Source organism: Hakea prostrata, chromosome 9, assembly GCF_041222555.1.
Source record: "Hakea prostrata isolate BN-2017 chromosome 9, UWA_Hpros_2, whole genome shotgun sequence".
Taxonomy (NCBI): Eukaryota; Viridiplantae; Streptophyta; class Magnoliopsida; order Proteales; family Proteaceae; genus Hakea; species Hakea prostrata.
In genome coordinates, this window is record NC_142608.1 from 16,595,315 (window position 1) to 16,614,561 (window position 19,247).

The following is a 19,247-nucleotide window of genomic DNA, read 5'->3' on the forward strand; positions in this document are numbered from 1 at the left end:
GGTCTCTGTGCATTTTATACATAAAGTGGGGTGTCAATACTTTAAGGTCTCCATTTTGGAGTGCCAGTGCAATTGCTCAAAAATTAAGAAGAGGAAAATCGGTACTTCATTTGGTCAGGGATTCGGGTCTCATTGGCACTCTTCTAAATTCCAAGTGAAAGTTACGAAGTTGGAGCTGTAACACGTGCAGGTCACATGCCAAATATGAGCATATCTTTTGTATTTTTCCACACACACCCTTAAACTTCTCCATATTTGCTACGTATACCCTCTCATGGTCTCATGTATCGTCTGTTGCAGACTTGCAGTGCAGCAAATACTACATTTCCTTATTTCCCTTCAACTTTTCCATATTTGCTAGGACACCCTGTCATCTCATTCTCATCTACTGGTGCTGAATCAACTACTTTACATTTCCGTATTTTCTTATAAGAACGTAATATTAAGTTATTAACTAGAAAAAAAGGGGAGAATATTTAATTAATGAAGACCCATCGTGAGCGAAATAGTATTCACCGTGTCGCCGGCGACTCTGAAAATAATATTCAAACGTGACGCGGACACACAAGGGCACGAGAAATTAAGAAAGAGCCAACCGATGCGGATCAGCTGGCAAGCCTGGCAATAGGCAATTAGGCAATAGGCATACGCGATCTCCGAAACTACGATATTACCCCTCTAACCCCCAACGCCGTTCAGCAAGCAAGGGGCACGCGAGATCTCCTGGCTCTTGCTCTCTCGTTCGCTCACTACATTCCTCTCTTTCTTCTCGGCACAAAGTAGGAGAAGCAGAAATATTAAAGCAAAGCAAAGCAAAAGCAGAGCGAGACGAGGAAGACAAGTCAGCCCCGGAGAAATCTCTCACCACACGCAATATAGAGGGAGAGAGGAGAAGCGAAGAGAAGAGAAGAGAAAATCCTCTCTTGTTTTGCTTCTCTCTTTCAAAGGTTTTCACCGTGAAAGCAGCAATGCCTGCTCAAAAGCGTTCCTCAGAAAATCTCGAGGAAGAACCTCAGAATCGCCACCACCACCACAACGACTACGCACAACAAACAGCAGCAGAAGTAGTAGAAGAAGAAGAAGATGATGATGAAGATGAAGAAGATGGAGAAGGTACGTGTACTCATCTAGCGGTATTCTTAGTTTAGTGTGGTTGAATTCGTTATTCTAGTTACTATCTCCTTCACAATCTTACTATCGTCATCTTGTTTTCTCAGATTTCAATGGAAGCCCTTCGTCTAGTAGCGGAGATAAAAATGAGTATGTTGTTGTCTGTTCTGTTTTACTTTTAAGAGTATTTTTTTTTATGATTGTTTCTTCATCAATGTTGGTGGTGTTCTATCCTCCGATCTTACGGATCGTGGGTCATCCTTTCTACGTCTTAGATCTGCTTGATTTTATGCGTAGAAGATCATCTGCATGTTGTGATTTATTCATGTATTTGTCCGCACTTGAAGCTCAATGTTCTGTTTTTGTTCTCGTCGATGGGATTTCGTTTGTCCTTGAACTTCATGAATAAGCATTTCTTCTCCATCAGTTGCAGAAATGTTTCATGCTCTCTGTTCTGGTAATGGACCAATTGAGCTCCAACCAACTTTCACAACGTCGCCATGCAGAGAATTTTGGCGTAACTGGGAAAATCCTGCTTAGAAAATGTCGGGCTCTCCAGTTTTCGATGTTTTTCCTGGGGAACACCAACTATTCTGGTGTTTCATGTGAGTACTGCTTCTTGCATATCTTCTTTTCTCCTGTTCTTGCTAATCCGTTCGTTATGATTGCTGAATATCTTCAACCTGTCGCATCCTTCAGTTAGAGACCGAGAAAATGCTGTGTGTACCGTCGACTAGGAATTGTGGCCATTTATTTTTTCTCTTCGCTTTCCGTCCCTTCCCGCCAGATCTTCTTCATAAATTAATTTCCTTGATCGTTTTAGTTCATTAAACAATTCCGTTACAAGGGAAAACCTCTAATTGAAGAACTTGGCGCACTTCTTTTTCTTCTCAATCAGCGTCTTTGAAATTTTTTTTCTTTAACCTGAAAGAATACTTACTAGTTTTGCTTTTCAACTGAAGTCCGTCTTTGATATCCTGTTGTAAAATGATTCCTCCCCCCCCCCCCTCCCCTTTTTTAAGTTCTGTTCTCTGTGTCGGTCAGCTACTGTATTTTCTCTCTCCCTTATGGAAAATGTTCTGCTACTTGTATTCATGAATTGGAACAGCTAAATTACACTTTGTCGATTCCCAATAATGTAAACACATTTTTGTTTGATTTTTTTCCCATTACAAGGGTTTCTCAAGATTTAGTTATACATAAAATGATTTTCGTGGTGTCTTGAGATTTCTGGCTGAATTTCTCCTTGGTGGATTATTTGTTGGATACTGAAAGTTCATCTTACGGGGACCTTTTGAAAACTTTAGTTTGGAAGTGTGATCAGTGCTGGGATCCATGTCCATTCGGTATCACACCATGTTGTCAACTCTTTCTCCTAATAATTCAAGATTTTTTCTTCATTATATTTTCCTCTCCTTCTATTGAAGAACCTTTTCCCTCTCTTCTGTTTCATTCCAGAGCTCCCACCTGTAGTGGAATCCAGTCTTGGGAAAGGTAGTTTTGATTGGACTATTGTAGATCTTCATTGCCAAATCAAGCCATGCCACCAGGTTGTGGAAGAAAAAGCATGAGAATCAGCCAGGAACTCCCAAGAGTGGTCTACAGGGAGAATTTTCTGATAAAATAGAAGGTTTTTTCAATTAAGAGCTATTTGGTATATTCTTTTGGTGGCTGTTGATACTCCACAATTTCAATTCGAGGACCAACCACAAGAAAGAGCTTCTTTTTGCCACGCGGAAAAGTTCTACCAAGTTGTAACATTCTACATGAATAGCTGAAACTATTACAAATCCACTGAAATCTTATGGGCTGCCAACACAGCTGCCAGATATAATGTTAGTGGGTCTGCAATTTGTATCAAATTTGTATGTTTGGTTCCCATTCGTCTCAGAGTCATCCCCCTTTTTTCCAAGTCCATGTCTTTGTTTAAATTATTAGTCTTCAATCTTTCTTACCACCACAGCCCACTTCCATTCTGAATGGGTTTTACTCTATAGTTTCTTAAACTGCATCAAGCCACCTATCTCATTGACACTGTTGTTGGTCAGCTACATCATTTGTCTTTTTGCTGATGACATGTTATGTCACTTGACTACTTTTTGTGCCATTTAGTGTGGTCTGTAAACCGACTAGTTGATCTGCATAATGTCTACAAGCATGTGCTGATGTTCATAAGTTGTCGGTGTCTGTCGAATTGGGTTGGATGTTGACCCATACCAATCATAATATACAAAAAATATTGACAGGTGCCTGCTCACTGACGTCTTTATGGATATTGTGTGCTGTATATTCTACTACTTATTGGGTTAAAGAAGGCAAAGCACAGTGGAAATTCAGAAATTCCTTCTATTTCTTGCCATGTTATTGAGGGGAATAAATCTTTATGCTGATATGTATTGTATTCTGGTAGATGAATCAGTCTCCAATTCCCCCTGCTTAATATCTTTACCAATATTTACTTTGGTCTCATTGCTGTCTCTTGTCAATTCTTTGCAGATTTATTCTAGTGAGATTGTCAGACATACGCAAAGAAGTGCAGTGCCCAATATGCTTAGGTATGACTATTTAGTCTATTTGTGGACCATGAACAATATTATTCTGTGGGTGAACTTTTATGCTCATATGTTTCCCATGGAAGATTGGTAGTTATTGACATCATACAGTACAATTAAACTAGTTACATTGGTGTTTGATCTCTGAGGAGATGGACCTCTCCACCCTTGATTTGGAGAGCCATCTGCCTTGAGTTTCTGCTAGACTACAGTCCTTTCCCCATCCCCCAGTTTGTGACACCCCAGGGAATAGGACTATTGTTGTCTCTTGGGGTTTAGGTTCTTCCTTTTTGCCAGCTAGTAGGCTATAATCCCATCCCTCTCCAACCCGCCCCCCCCCCCCCCCCAAATTTTTCTTCTTCTTCTTGTACATTCTTTCTCTCCCCTCTTGGGGCTTTGGTTTATGATATTATTTGTTCATCCAAAAAAAACTACTTACATTGGTTATAAAGAAGGTCAGGCTTGGCACATTGGTCAATCGCTGAGTTGCTCCATGCTTGGTCATGGTTTCTATTCCTATTCCTGGAAACAGGGGACGGCTGTGTAGGTTTGACCCTCCACAAACCTTGCTAGACACGAAAACTTTGTACACTAGCTACGCCCTTTGATTTCTTTTGGATTGGTTATAAAGCAAACAATAAATTGAAACATATCCTCTTATTTTTTCCATATAAATATGCATTACATAGTTTGAAATGTAACTCAACCCTATGCCTTTCCAAGAGCGAGACTGAAAAAGTTTCAACTCTAAATTACCATGTTAAGCTGTGACATGCATAAATTCACTAAGCTTTAGTCGCATATATGTACAGGTCATTCTTTGGTCAAACACAATGTGTTTGTCTGCTTGCTGTCAGTGGCATTCATGCCCTGGTTAGATTCCTTTTTTCTAATGAATGTGGAAGTCAAGATTTGATTTTTTTGATGTTTATTGGATTGTGAGAGCATGGAGAGCATCCATATTGGAGGTTGTAATTAGGTCAGAAGTTGATCAACCAAAACCAGAGCGAAAGAAGAAGAAATGAAAGCAAGCAGATGAAGACACAGAGGAAGGCTGTGTGGATGTACTGCCAGCCAGCCGCTATTATTTATAACAGATCGACATTACAATCAGAAAAGAAACAAACCTCTTGGCTAGCTGATCCTAATCATGATAGAAATTACCTAGTTAAAATAGGTAACTGTAATGAACTTAGAAAGAAAAGCACTTCCCATATACCTCTGATTGGTTATTTTTCAAGGTGTTGGTTTTGGATATGGTTTCAGGCAGGCATAAAACTGAGTTGGACCAAGATCTTGCCAAGATCAATGAGTTGGTGCTTTTTTAGTTTCATTTGTTTTTTGTTTGTTTGTTTTGAACTTGTTGCTGGTTTGGGCGGGAAGCTTGGAGTTCATGTAGAATACTGAGATAATAACGAAATGTTGTCAAGATACTGAGATCTTAAGTTGATACTGTTTCTTTAGGTCGTCCTCTCTCTCATCTTGGACCTTAAAAGAACTGATGTATCTTGGCCATCTTGGGGAGACCTCATTCCGTACAACTGATACAGATACTCTTACACTCCTCTCAAGGTGGAGTATATATTATCATACCCATTTTGGAAAAACCACCAACAAATGTTAGTTGAAACAGTACTTCGTCGACATTTCACCAAGTTGATTGTTGAGATGAGTTGTGCATGTAGCTAACATCACGGCAAAGGGTTCAAGGCATGGTATATGCAGACAGATTGGAGTTGAAATAAGCTTTTGCATGATTGCCATTTGTACAAAATGACGTTCAACCTCAAAATGCTTGATTCATTCATGGAAAATTGGATTGCTAACAATATAGATTGCTACTTGATTATTTTTTCAATACTGCTTCAGTAGTTGAGAAGGTGAGAAACCCAAATCTTATAGGAGAGACTACAACCACATCAAGTCAGCCATAATATGAACCTAGGTCTATACTTAGCTTCTGCACTTGACCTATCCATAGTAGTATGCTTTGTGCTCATCCTGGAAACAAGATTACCACCAATAAAAGTTCATTATCCAGTGGTTAACCTACAGTTGTTGGAAGCACCAGCCAAGTCAGCATTTGAGTACTGTACAATATAAGTGTGGCCACGACTATGATAAATGATACCTTTGGCAGGAGCACTCACAAGATACTTCAGAATATGACAAGTGGCATCCCAATGAGCACATTAAGGCATCATTTGTTTGCTAGATAAAAAGCGGTGGGAAAAATAAACATGTGGGACCATGTAGTGGGGTGGGAGAATAGAAAAGGAAATGAAAGGATTGTGGAAAAGTTGCAAATGCGGGTCCTACTTTTTATTATGTCTTTCACTTTCCCACAAAGTCCCACTAAATATGTGGGACTTTTAAAAAGAGTGGGGTGGGAAAAGTAGGGTGCCATGGCAACAGATAGGGGTCCTTTTGTTTCAGGAGGCTTGTCTGCTGACTTTTCCACCCCATTGAACCAAACAAACCATGCTTTGGAACTTTGTGGAAAAGTTTACTGTTTCCACCACTTTTTTTCTCACCCCACTTCAAATTCTTTCAAACAAACGATACCTTAGGATTTTCCATTGATGACTTATGACTTCAGCAACATAGGAAATATCAAGATGAGTGACAACTAAATGATTAAGTTCCCTAACAAGTTTTGATGTTTGAATTGAGGTTTATCCTCAAAGTCTTCGCCATCACACATCCCAAGTTCCAATTCTGGATCTATATAGGGTTTCAACAAGTTCACAGCCCTACATACCGGTTTCAACAAAATATTCAGAATGTTCTTCTTTGAGAAACAAGTTTACTGACACCTTTCTTGCAACAAACAAGTTCAATCCCCATTTTATACCTGAGGACTCCAAAGTCCTTCATCTGGTAATGCCGACCACTTTAATGCCTGATTAGTCATCACCTAAATTATGATATAATTGACATGACAATGTAGACAACTAGGATCACAGCACGCCAACTTACGGGCTAAGATTGACTAGAGAAGTTCTAAGTGATTCAATATCCACCAATAATTTTACTAAACTTATCAAACTAGACAAGAGTGTTTCAGCTCTTATATATCCCAAAGAAGATGGCATACTTTGAATGCATTTTCCCCTCGAGCAACATACCCTGAAGGTAGCTCTATATAAACCCTTAAAAAAAACTTTTGAATTCAAGCTAAAACACGGGCTGCACTATGTCGTCCCCATTAGCCACACCCTCTAGCAAGACATTGAAGCAATGGTCAGCAAAATTCAAAAACTATCTTTGAGAGAGGCATCATGGCCAGAAGGTATGATAGGATGCTGAAAATGTGCAAAATATTCATTTAGTGAGTGAGGGTACATTTTCTCCAGCAAGTATTTGGCTTTTAAACAAACTAATTGTGGGTTGGTTCGGTTGCTTTGTGGGTTGGTTCAATTATAAGTTGTGATTCAGTTTATTATTATTCAGTTGTTTATTTCCCAGTGAGGGTGATTATGTAATCTTGTGTATTTCACATTATTATAAATAAGAGCCTTGGGGGGGGGGGGTCACATTGATCATCCAAGTTCCACATGGCATTAGAGCCAAGGGAAAAATAGAATCTTGTAATCTTATAAATAGAGCCAAGGGAAAAATAGATCATCCACATTATTATGTAATCTTGTATATTTCACATTATTATAAATAAGAACCTTGGGGGGGGGGGGGTCACATTGATCATCCAAGTTCCACATGGCATTAGAGCCAAGGGAAAAATAGAATCGTAAGAAGCAAAAAATACCGCCTACGACCTTCCCCCCCCCCTCCTTCTGCCAATGACAACTCTCTTCTTCCTTTCTTCCACCTACAACACCCACCCTCTCCTTCATCACCATCACTGATAGCCATCTCTGCCTCTTTCTTTCTTCTTTTTCCTCTTCCATTGGCTACTTCTTCCATTGCTGGCTCTTCCTTGGCTGTTTAATTCCTTCTAGGGCAGCATCTATGAGGTAATTTTCAGATACTTTGGAAGGTTGAAGGCTGAAGAACAGCAGGTTTGATCATAAATAAATTTTTGGATCGATCAGTGGTTGTTTTTTTCTTCTCCAAATATTTTTTGTTGTTGTGATTTGGATGATCTGGTTGGAGGTATGGCAATATCTGATGCTATTGCTGTTCCGATGGGTCCAGAAAATTATCCTACTCTTCTAGCACTCTCTGCCAAGTTCGATGGAACTAGTTTTTGATTTGATCTCATTCTTCCTATCTACAATTGCAAGGAGAGGACTTATTGGCCATATTACGGGCACTACCGCCAAACCCATCATTGCTGGCACACCTTAGGATAAGTGGATTTCAAATGACTCTCTTATTATGTCATTCATTTAGAATTCCATGCAACCGGATCTTGCACGGGGATATTTATTACTTGACACAATGGCCCATTTTTAGAAGGCCACTAAAGAAACCTGTGGACAATTAAGGATGATGCATAGGTCTATCAGTTACAGAAGAAACTCCATAAAACTACACAGAAGGAATTGATCGTTGCACAATAGTATGCAGAATTACGATCTCTTTGGCAAGAATTGGATCATTCATCATTATGGCGACGACCACCCTACTAATCTTGATTATGTGGCTGTTTATAGGAAGCGTGTTGACAAAATTTGGGTTTATGATTTTTTGGCTAGATTGGATGTGGAGTAGATCAGATCCGGGTACAAGTTTTAAGTCTTTCTCCCTTTCCTACGCTGAAACAATCCTATGCACTTGTTTAGTGTGTCGAGAGTTGTCACCTGGCTATGTTGCACCAACCCGGTAGTAGAAAAATATGCTCTTTCAGAGTGTAAGTATGGTGTCCAAAATTGAATCGGCCAAAGATGTGGTTAAGTGTGAGCACTGCCACAAGCCCTGTCATACCAAAGCCACATGTTGGAAATTACGTGGAAAGCCTATTGATTTTGAACAAAAAAGAGCCCAAAAGAAGCGTAAACCAAAGGCTAATCATTTAGAGACTGTTCCTGCAACACCTACTATAGATGTTGGCTTTTGGAAGAGTTGCTTGCTTTGAGGTGCATTCTACAGTCTTCTACATTGCCGCTTCCTCTTCTAATGCTCCTTCAGCTGCACATTTGAACTCCTACCTTGCTATTTCAGGTAGCTTATTTACAAGTTTCCATGCTTTCACTTTCTGCTTTGTGGATTATTGATGCTAGACTAACATACCATATGATAGGTTCTGCTTCCCTTTTCCTAAATTATTTACCTGCCTCAGGGAAAGATAAGGCCCGTATAGCTGATGGCTCTTACAATTCCATTACTGGAAAGGGAACCATACAACATTCACTACCCCTTTCTTTGTCTTTAGTTTTACATGTTCTATATTTTTCTACTAATCTTTTTTCAATTAGTAGTCTTACAATGACTTGAACTTTAAGGTAACCTTTTTTCCTTTTTACTGTGCCTTCCAAGATCTGGTAACGGGGAAGGAGATTGGATGTGGTAAATTGGACAAAGGACTTCACTTGCTGGAGCCAAATACAACATCTTCTTTTGCTATGCTTGTTACTCCTCATTAGATCAATTTGGCTTGTCAAACCTTCACCAGTGGCATCATAGGCTAGGACATCACTCTAAAGGAACTTTAAGAAAACTTTTTCCTTATTTATTTTCATCTTTTCATAGAATTTTTTTTTGTGAAGCTTGTGTTTTTGCTAAATAGACTCATTCAAGTTATTTGCCTTCTAATAATAATAGAAGTTCAGTTCCTTTTGTGTTAATTCATATTGATTGTGGGGGCGTTATGGACGTATGTCTGTTACTGGCCATCGATATTTTATGATTTTTATTGATTGTCATTTTAGATCCACATGTATTTATCTTTTAAAACAAAAAAAAAAAAAATGACATTTAAGATTTTCATAACATGGTTAAAACTCAATTCAATGCTGTGAAGGTTCTTAGCAGTGACAATGGAACTGAATATAGTGAAAAAGAATTTTAGAGATACCTCTCTAATTTTGACATAATACACCAGACCAGTTGTGTTGATAAAGCTGCCCAAAATTGAGTGGCCAAAAGAAAGAATAGGCATCTCTTAAAGATTGCTCGTTCTCTTCTGACTGCCATGAATGTCCTGACGAATATTGGAGTGATGTAGTTCTTAGTTCTTCCTACCTTATGAACATGATGCCCAGTCGAATCCTTGAGTTTAAATGTCCCAGTGAGGTTCTTCAAGGGACATCTTCCTTTATAGTTCCTCCAAAAATGTTTGGTTGTGTGTTATGCCAGGACTTTGTCCCACAAGAGTAAGTTGGAATCTTGTGGCCTTTGCTGCATTTTTCTGGGGTATTTCGCTACTCAAAAGGGTTACAAGTTTGACTATCCTCATTCTAGGAGGACAATTGTGTTTATAGATGTCATCTTTAATGACTCTAGCCCTTGTTATACACCTCTCTAGGGGGAGACCCCAAGAGGAGAGGTGTTCTTTCCCACTTTGGACATTCCTGTCACATGTAGAGACCCACCAAACCCAATTCAGCCCCATTTAGAGGTTTAAGAAGAGATTTTTGATCGGGGGAGCATTCGGATGGCATACCTATGGACGCTTAATCTCCCCTTTCCTCCTCTGCACCTTGTGAGGATCCTATCCAAGGGGAGACCACTCCTGTGAGAACACCATTAAGGTCTTTCAAAAGCAAGTCAACCAGAACAAGGATGTTCAGACTTATCAGAGGAAGAAAACCAACCGATCGCAGCAGGTAGAGAAGGTTGACAGGTTACCCACTCTAGTCCCTTGATCCAGATTCAGGTCTTGAAAGTTCCCCTGAGATATCTTCTTCTAACCTTCCTATTGGTGTTAGAAAAGGAGTCAGATCATGTACTCAACATCTTATCTAAATATGTTTCCTATGGCGCTTTGTCTGACTCCTTTCGAGCCTTTATATCTTTTTCTACTGCTTCTATTCCAAAGACTTGGTAGGAAGCCTATGCTGATAAAAATTGGAAGGCAATAGTGGTAGAGGAAATGTAGCTATGAACAAGAATGATACTTGGGAGTTGGTTACTTTTCATCCAGGGAAACAACCAGTAGGTTGTAAGTGGATGTTTGTGGTCAAACAGAACATGGATGATTTAGTCAACAGGTTGAAGGCTAAATTGGTTGCAAAAGGGTTCACCTAGACTTATGGAATTGATTATCAAAAGACCTTTGTCCCTGTTGCAAAATTGAATCCAGTTAGGGTCCTGTTATCAGTGGCTGATATGCATGCCTTTTGTGAGGTCTGGAGACCAAGTGGCTTACATCTTCACCAAAGGACTAAAGGATGGAGACTTTTTCCCTATTTTGAGCAAGTTGGACATGACTCACATCAATGCCTCGACTTGAGGGGGAGTGTTGGTTGGTTCGGTCGGTTTGTGGGTGGTTTTATAAGCTGTGGTTCAGTTTATTATTATTCAGTTGTTTATTTCCCAGTGAGCGTAATTATGTAATCTTGTATATTTCACATTATTATAAATAAAGAGGCTTGGGGGGTCACATTGATCATCCGAGTATTCAATTATTTCCACACTGATAATGAGTACTCAAGTTGGCTATGAATATGGCAACTTGAAATTCTTCTTGCTGAAGCTTCATCTTTTCCAGATTAGTGACGAGGGTTGATGAATGTTGAGCTGTTCTATACAACAACTCAGCCTTATGTGTTCGGCTAGACGGATCCTTGCCTTTCAATCAGCTCTATTTGAGGTCATACTTGATACAAGGCCCAAGCCATGCATTTCTTTGCTCACCTGCAAACATACTGAGATATTCATTGTAAGACCTACCAATAAATTGAAAATTTATCTTATAAGTTATAAATGCGGGGTACATTCTCCTTTGGAGGGAATGTTTGTTTCAGATCATTCCAAACTACATTTGTAGTTGTATGGAACATGATGTTAGTAGCCTGTGTAATTTTATTTTGATGAATAACAAATCTTATCGTAGTGGAGAAAAATTGATTTTGATTGCATTTGTAAGTATTTAAAATATATACCTAAAGATTGACATATTAAAATAACTTTCTAAAGTATTATATGAGGTGGGAATAGCAGCCTATAATCCTTCCACTCTGCTTGGCAGTGTCTATTGACATTTGACAACCCATCTTTGTGTGCATCTTTGTCCACTTGATCCCCTGCTTGAGGAATGAGTTAAATTTCTTTTTTAAGCAAGGATCAACATCTCGGTTTCGAGGCACCTTGAGATATGTTGGTTTCGACTGAAAACTTGGAACATTTTGACCAAGTTTGGACAGCAGGTTTCAACCCTTGATGTGTTTTTTTGTTTGATTTCTTGCCTCCTACATATTTTAAGCATGATGAACACAATGGAATTGATATTTTGCTAACAAAAGCCATTGAAAGGTTATCATTTAGGTATGCTAACGCATGAGAGGTTTCGATTACAAACTTTGTAAAATTGAACAAACTGTATTGCATACGTGAATTGTTTGATAGAAAATTAAATACAACAAAATACAATAACCAAAAACGCAATCCCAGGCTTCAAGTCCAAGTTAAGTGCCTGGCTGGAATTTCCGAGTGCTTGCTGGAATTGGTGGATCCATCCCTGTCTATAGAAGTACTCTGAATACTGGATCAAAGCTTCCATTACATGTTATGCCTAAAGTTATCTGAAAATTGATTCAATGTGTTACTATAGGTGGGATCATCAATATAATGTAAGACATCCCATCCTAGAAAATGTGTCATAGAGAAAATACTTTGTATGACACCCGCTCAAGCTATCAACAAAGCAAAAATAATAATAATGGAAAGTTTGGAACAAACCTTGCAAAAATCTTCCAAAATCTCCAAAGGAGGAGCAAATGGTGTGATTCAAGGCAAAGGAGTTACTGATTTAGGGCGAAAAATAGGTTGAAATCACAAAAAACCAGTAAAAAAAATGGTTTGGGGGGTTGAAATTCAAAGGGTGAAATCTGGAGGAAGCTGTTGAAACCTACGAAATCTCACAGGTTTTAAAGAGCTTTTAACCCATCTCGGTCAAAATTTCAAGTGTTCTGGTCAGAACCTAGTACATTATCAATTCCACCCAGGTCCCTTCTCATTTTTTCCAAAGCCAAAATTTCAGTCGAAATATTGGGGGTTTCGACTGAAATCTATACCATGGTGTTAAGTAACAGTGTGTCAAATAATGCTCTGAAAATGGTTTGGAACATTCCGATCTAGTTAAAGATCTGGGACTATTGGAAAAATAACAATAATAAGATAAAGCAAGAGAAAGGCCCCCTAGGTCATTAGGTTTTGCACTAAATTTTACATGTAGCCTACCATAGGGATCTCCCATCTATCAGTGTGTCCACATGGCAAAAGTGTGAGTGTGTCCACATGCCAAAAAGTGGTGGAAATGGGCAAGGTTCTATTTCTTTTGCTCCTCGCAACCTTTATGTATGTTAATTTTGGGGGGGGGGGGGGGGGGAGCTTTACTGTTAAATAGACATTCCAAAGCTATAGCCATTTTGCTGGAATGGTACCTGGCTGAGGTGAAGCTTGTTATTTGCTACCTTTCCCATATATTAATGAACAAGTAGTGCAGAAGGAATTAACCTTGAAAGCTGTTGGTCTACATTTTATTTATGTTCTATTTGCATCATTATTCATTCTTTCCAACACCTCCCCCTTCCCTCCCCCTCCCCCCCCCCGGCCCAACGAAAAGAAGAAGAAGAAGAAGAAGAGAACCACCCACCCGCTCACATTTAATGTCTCCATCTTGTCTCAAGTGGTCAAACTATTTTATAATAAGATATGAAATTCGTTCTCTTTTCTTTTGTTTGTTTTACACACAACTTTTCTGGGATCAATCTAATACAACTTATCTGATTTATGTCATGTTGAGTTCTAAGACCTTGGATTAGGCTCAGAAATAAGAGTCCCAACTTTTTTGGTTAAGAGGAAGAGTAAATAGGTATGTCTTCTGATTCTGTGGACATTGGTCTATAACTTTCTGAGGTTGATAAAATTGCTTGGCTGATGGAAATATTCATCATCACGATGGTGGTGGTGGTGGTGATGGTCTGGATGGGTACTTCAATGCTCAGACGGCTCTAGTTTGTATTGAAGGTCTTTCTGTAATTCCTGTGGACCACCATACTGCTCATAGCATACAACCCCCCTCTTTTTCTTTATCCTCAATTAGGACTTCTCATTATCTTTCTACGGGTGCTTCTGACCTTGTTATTAATTTCTAGTGTGTTGGTTGTCAAGGGAGCTGGAATAAAAGCTGACACTTGCTTCTATGTATGTGGAAGAAACTGCAATTCACGTTCATTTTATTGGTCAGGTGTCATTCGGAAAACAAGAACTGTAATGGAGTGCCTGCATCGCTTTTGCAGGGAATGCATTGACAAATCAATGCGAATGGGGTATGTTATGCAACATTGTCACCTTCTGTCCTTGTTCAATTGGGAGGCTGGCTTCATAATTCACCCACCCCCCATTTCTATCTTTTTTGTGTGATCTTGATATTACAAATGGTTGTTTATTGTAGTGGCAGCAATCAGATATATGCCTTAAAACAAATTCTTTGCCTTCATTACAGGAATAATGAATGTCCTGCTTGCCGAACACATTGTGCAAGTCGTCGTTCTTTAAGGGATGATCCAAACTATGATTCTCTAATTGCAGCTTTATATCCAGATATTGACAAGTATGAGGAAGAGGTATAATTGACTCAATATCCTTCTCTTTAGCAATGAACCATGCAATTCACATGTATAGGATGTTACTGTTTGTGAGTATGTTTTCAGGAACTGGCTTTCTATGAAGAGGAGAAGGATCGGAATAAGCAGGTGAATGGGTCTCCATTCCATTGGTTGCTTGCAAATTAAGTTTGGTTTGCTTCATATGGTTAAGAACCTTAATCTTTTTGCTTCCCTGGCTAGTCAAAAGCTATACATTATCTACTGTGATCATGCTTAAAAATCAGGGAAAATTGCTTGGATGTACAAGATAGGAAAATGTTTTACAAGCTAGTGGATGTACATTATGTTATACAATTGCAAGTTTGTAGAAAAATTTACCAAATCCCCACGAGTGAAAAAGGGTAAAGAAACCATTCTCTCCCTTCTTTTCAACCTCTATAATTTCTTTTTATTTTTTTTATTCTTTTATTAAAAGCTCACTCTTTGTCCTTAGATGAAGGAAAATCTCTATAACCACTCATCCTCCCTCCAACCCTGCAAGGCCGCCCCACCCACCTCTTTGTAAACTAACCTTGCAACTCCCCACCATTGTGGCATTATCCACCCACTCTCCCTCTTTTCAGTTTTCCTCCTCTTGTCCCTTTGCTTCCCTGCAACCCCACCCCTGCACAGCCTACCAAAACAAAAAATTCCCTTAATTACTCAGTTACGATGGGGGTATATCTGGAAAAGCAATAGGTAGGAAAACAAAACAACCAGGTTCTTCGGGGTTTATCATGGTAGATATTTCATTGTCGCTTTTTAGCACAAAATTTCCTTTCTGATTGATATTTAGAATTCGACTGCAATCCATGAGAGGCTATCCACACTGCCTCACCATAATAACCTAAATATTGTATTCTCAGTTTGCAGTTTTAGCGATTTGGAAAAATTCATGAACTTCATTTGCTAGAGTTTGTTTGCAAAATCCAGGTTCTCTCCATCTCTTTAGGCTTTCTCCTGTTAGGAGTGTTCTTTGCTTCAGTCCTCTCTTTACAAAGCTCCAAAAGAAAATTAAGGAGAATGAAACTGATATATTGCTGATGCTTCTCATTCTAGCATTATAGAAGCCTAAATATCTTAATGATGATAAATGAGAGCCAAGGAGAATGAAAAGCCAACTTATATTTTGATAGTCAGTTGAACGGTTCTGATTGGAAGTAAAATGTAATAAATATACATCCCCATCATAGTGAAGCAGTCATGAACAGTTGCAAGCTCTAGCTCTTCCTGCCCTCTTTTCTGCAGCTTGTTTTTCTATGCCTTAGTTATTCACAGAAACTTCCATTTAATTAGTGTTTTTCTCTCTTTTTTATTTTTGGTTGGGGTAAGAAGGCGGGGGGGGGGGGGTTGTAGGAGGAATTTTTGGATTGTTTTGCAAGGAAAGAAGCAATAGGACGGGTGAGAAGGATTGGATAGTGGTAGTTGGCAGAATGGGACTAGTTCGCAAAGAGGGTGGGGCGGTGTTTCATGGGAAGGAGGTAGTGGTTACGGAGATGTTCTTTTGTTGGAGGAAGAATAGTGGGGTTTAATGAAAACTAGATAACTAAAAAAATAGAAATTAGAGAGGTTGAAAGAAAAAGAAGAAAAAAGAAAATAAGGGAGAGTATAATGATGGGGATATTTTTTGGGCCGTTTCTTTATCCTTTTTCATACTCATATGGGGGTTTGGCAATCTTTTCCAATATAAGAACTCGTGATTGTAATACATAATGTGAGTCCACTAGTTTTTTAGATCTTTTCTCAATCAAGTAGAAAACTATGCAACTTTCCCTGAAATCTAGGTGGTGTGTATTTTTCTCTATTACTGCAGGTCCACTGCATTCAACAGCGAATGCCCTTACTATTTTATGTTAGGATACCATTGCCTGCATACTGTTCAGAACCTTCTTATGGTTTGTTTGGACAGATCCAAGCATCCATTGCCCAGACATTAAAACGGCAAACAGAAGCACTTGGTCGTAGACGCATCACACCTAAAGCAACAGCAGCTGCATTCTTAAGAAGATCTCAGGGAAATTATCGCAGTTCTCATTCAAGAGTGAGAAGAAGTGGTCGTGGTCTGGAGTTTCAAGGTTCTGACGAGGATGGTACAAATGATGGAAGCAGAGATTCATCTTCTGATGAGCGCTTAGAAGTGAAGCCTAAGAGGTTCAGGAAATGGGCAGGACGACGGTTCTCTCAGCCTTCTGGTGCTGCCCATGCAGCAGATGGAGGCTCCGATGAAAATGATGATTTGGAAGTGAGCAGAGAAATCACGGGTGTGTCTCCTAGGTTGGTTGGGAATCCAGAAGTGTTGACTTGGGGCAAGGGTGGCGTGCGGAGTCACACACGACATGGCAATGCAAATGGCAACAATGGTAAGAATGCACGGAGTACCCCCTTATCTAAGTTGGTAGATTACCTCCGGAGCTTGGATGAAAATGATGAGGTATAAGAAATCTATGCTGACTTACTTATTGGGCTTTAACTTGCAATACATAAACATGATTGATATGTCATATGGTTCCTGTATTCAGTTGGATGTGCATCTGACACTTATCCCCTTGGATGAAGAAAGTATACCAAGTTTGCAGCGACCATACCTTTGCTGCCGGCCTTCCTTGTCCATTGGACACTTATGCCAAGTGAAATACTCCCCACTCTTCTCTCATCAATTAATTAATTAATTTTTTTAATAATACTATCGAGTTGTACAAATTTCATCTCACATCTCAAAATGGTGCTGCTATTGAATGCATGGTGCACAGTATGTAGCGCTCCAGACTCCGGTGCAAGCTGAAGATATCGAAATATTGGTGGTAAAACGGCCTCACTATCCAAATGCTGACCAGTGCAGACCCTTTTTCAATCCTTCGACGTCTCAGGGTGTTCCAATTCTTAAGTTCCTTATTGATCCTTCCAAAGATGAACTGCAATTATTAGAAGAAAAAGAAACCCTAGCAGAACTTCAAGCTAATTGTGTCTCTTATAGAGGCCATCTGGTGAGATCATCTGAAAAATGGATTATTGTTTTAACAGATTTTGACTGAGTTGGAATTGTCACCCCCTTTACCCCGTGTTTTTTTTCTTTTCTTCAGGTTCTGGCATATCGTCAGAAGGCAGCAACTTGAAGAAAACAAATGCATGCAGATTGCAGACTATCTACTTTTTCATGTCGAGCAGATGATTACATTTTCCATTGTGGTTTGTATATAAATTACACGAAAAGGTATCCGCTTGATCTAGTTCCTGATGTTCTTCCAATACTTGGCTATGTTGAGCCATAAGGGAGAAAGAGTAGCTGATTTGTTTTGGACGAAGACACAAGAAGAGGAGTCCAAGTATAGAAAGATTAGCTTGTTATATATGCTTGACAGATTTCATCAACAATTATGTTAAATTTATCCATTTTCATGTCAGTCTGTTCAAGTAGATCATCCTAACATTGATTTTCATTTGCGTATTTTATATTTGTGAAATAATACGAATAAGACTGACATAAAATGGATATGGATGCCCACATCTCATTTCTATTCTCTTGCTCCTTACTCTTGCCTCTATAGAGAAGTAGATCAGAAGCACCTTCTCAGAATTATTACAGTTGCTAATGGAGAAAGTGCCTAACCTAGTACATGAGAAACGAATAAATCACGCAATTATGGATTTATGGTTGCCCTTCCTAGGCCTTGCTGTAGCATTCTCATGCATTTGAAAGAGCTCCTCAGAGAAGCGCTCTCCCATCTGTGGCTCACCTTTGGCTACTGCACCACCATAAGCCCAAACACAATTTCATTTGAAATACAGTAAGATTGGACAAAGCAGCAAGCTGACTCAATGCATCAACCCTGCGTGCAAAAATAGAGCACTGGAGCATCCTTAGATCAGAAATCCATCGAGAAATTTATTGGAGAATGATAACAGGGTTAATATAGTTTCTAAAGAAACCTGGTTTTGATGTGGCCAAATGAATTATAAGGATCACCGTGAAGGCCAATGCAGATTTTCAGGAGTGAAGGAATAACTTTTAATAGGACGGGTACAGATCCCTGTGGAATTGTTAACCAAGAGCGTGTCTCTTACCCTTTTTCCTGGTAATTGACAAATGAAAGGACTAGTAAAGAAAATAAGGATTTTTACGCCAAGAATGGGGAAGGAAAAGCAAGAGGGATTATGAAGAAAACCCAACATAAAGATGGGCAATTTTTTACAAACTTCATAGGAAGGGAGGGAAAATAAGCATTTTGGAAGATCCCTTAACACAATGTGGCTGGCGGAATGTTGTATTTTTACGATTTTATTGGAAAATTCAAAATTTCATTTTGATAAGAGGTTTGGGTTTTGTTTTAATTGATACCTAAATAGCCAATAGGTGTTTTTAGAGGGCTAGTTTGAATGGTTAACAAACAAGGCTTAAGGGAAGATAAATGTTTGATATCTTTTGGGGGCAATCCTAAGGCTGTGTTTGCTAGAATAAAGGTGGGGTGGGAAAAAATAAGTAGGAAAATTCTTAAAAAAACAAAAATTTCCTTAAAATTTAAAAGTGTAGTTTGTTTGGTTGCTTGGGTGAGAAAACTAGAAAAAGAAACTTGTCTCGTGATGTGGTAAACCAATTTTCCCACCTCAAGCCTTTTTAAAACCCTACAAAATGTGTGGAATTTTGTGAAAAAGTGTGGAAAAATAAAAAGTGAGACCTACAATTAACAATATTTTACAAAATTCATTCATTTCATTTCCTTCTCCCTCACCCCACTACACATGGGGCCCACATGTTTTCTTTCCCCCACCCCACCTTTGCAAAAAAACATAGCATAAGTGATGTCTATTACTCTCTTGCATATAGATGGGAGGGGTTCTTGGGGGAGCATTATTTTTAAAGCATTGTTTCCCTTAA

General features: G+C 39.1%; 1 protein-coding gene across 1 annotated transcript; it reads left to right on the plus strand.

The window, feature by feature from the left end:
- Window positions 1–632: 632 nt before the first annotated feature.
- LOC149004856 (putative E3 ubiquitin-protein ligase RING1a) lies at window positions 633–18,273 on the plus strand. Its single transcript, XM_089167923.1, has 10 exons — window positions 633–1,113; window positions 1,218–1,260; window positions 3,607–3,665; window positions 13,975–14,056; window positions 14,233–14,353; window positions 14,441–14,482; window positions 16,284–16,805; window positions 16,894–17,001; window positions 17,125–17,358; window positions 17,455–18,273. Exons 1-10 carry the CDS (start codon window positions 969–971, stop codon window positions 17,485–17,487), a joined length of 1,389 nt encoding a protein of 462 aa, XP_089024049.1. The 5' UTR covers window positions 633–968; the 3' UTR covers window positions 17,488–18,273.
- The last annotated feature ends 974 nt before the right edge of the window (window positions 18,274–19,247 follow it).

What these genes read in the sequence shown, in the direction of transcription:
- LOC149004856 (XM_089167923.1), top strand. Translation starts at nt 969, where the DNA reads ATGCCTGCTCAAAAGCGTTCCTCAGAAAATCTCGAGGAAGAACCTCAG. An exon ending in GCAGTGCCCAATATGCTTAG is followed by an intron (nt 3,666 to 13,974) that starts GTATGACTATTT and finishes TTTATTGGTCAG; the next exon opens with GTGTCATTCGGAAAACAAGA. An exon ending in TTGACAAGTATGAGGAAGAG is followed by an intron (nt 14,354 to 14,440) that starts GTATAATTGACT and finishes GTATGTTTTCAG; the next exon opens with GAACTGGCTTTCTATGAAGA.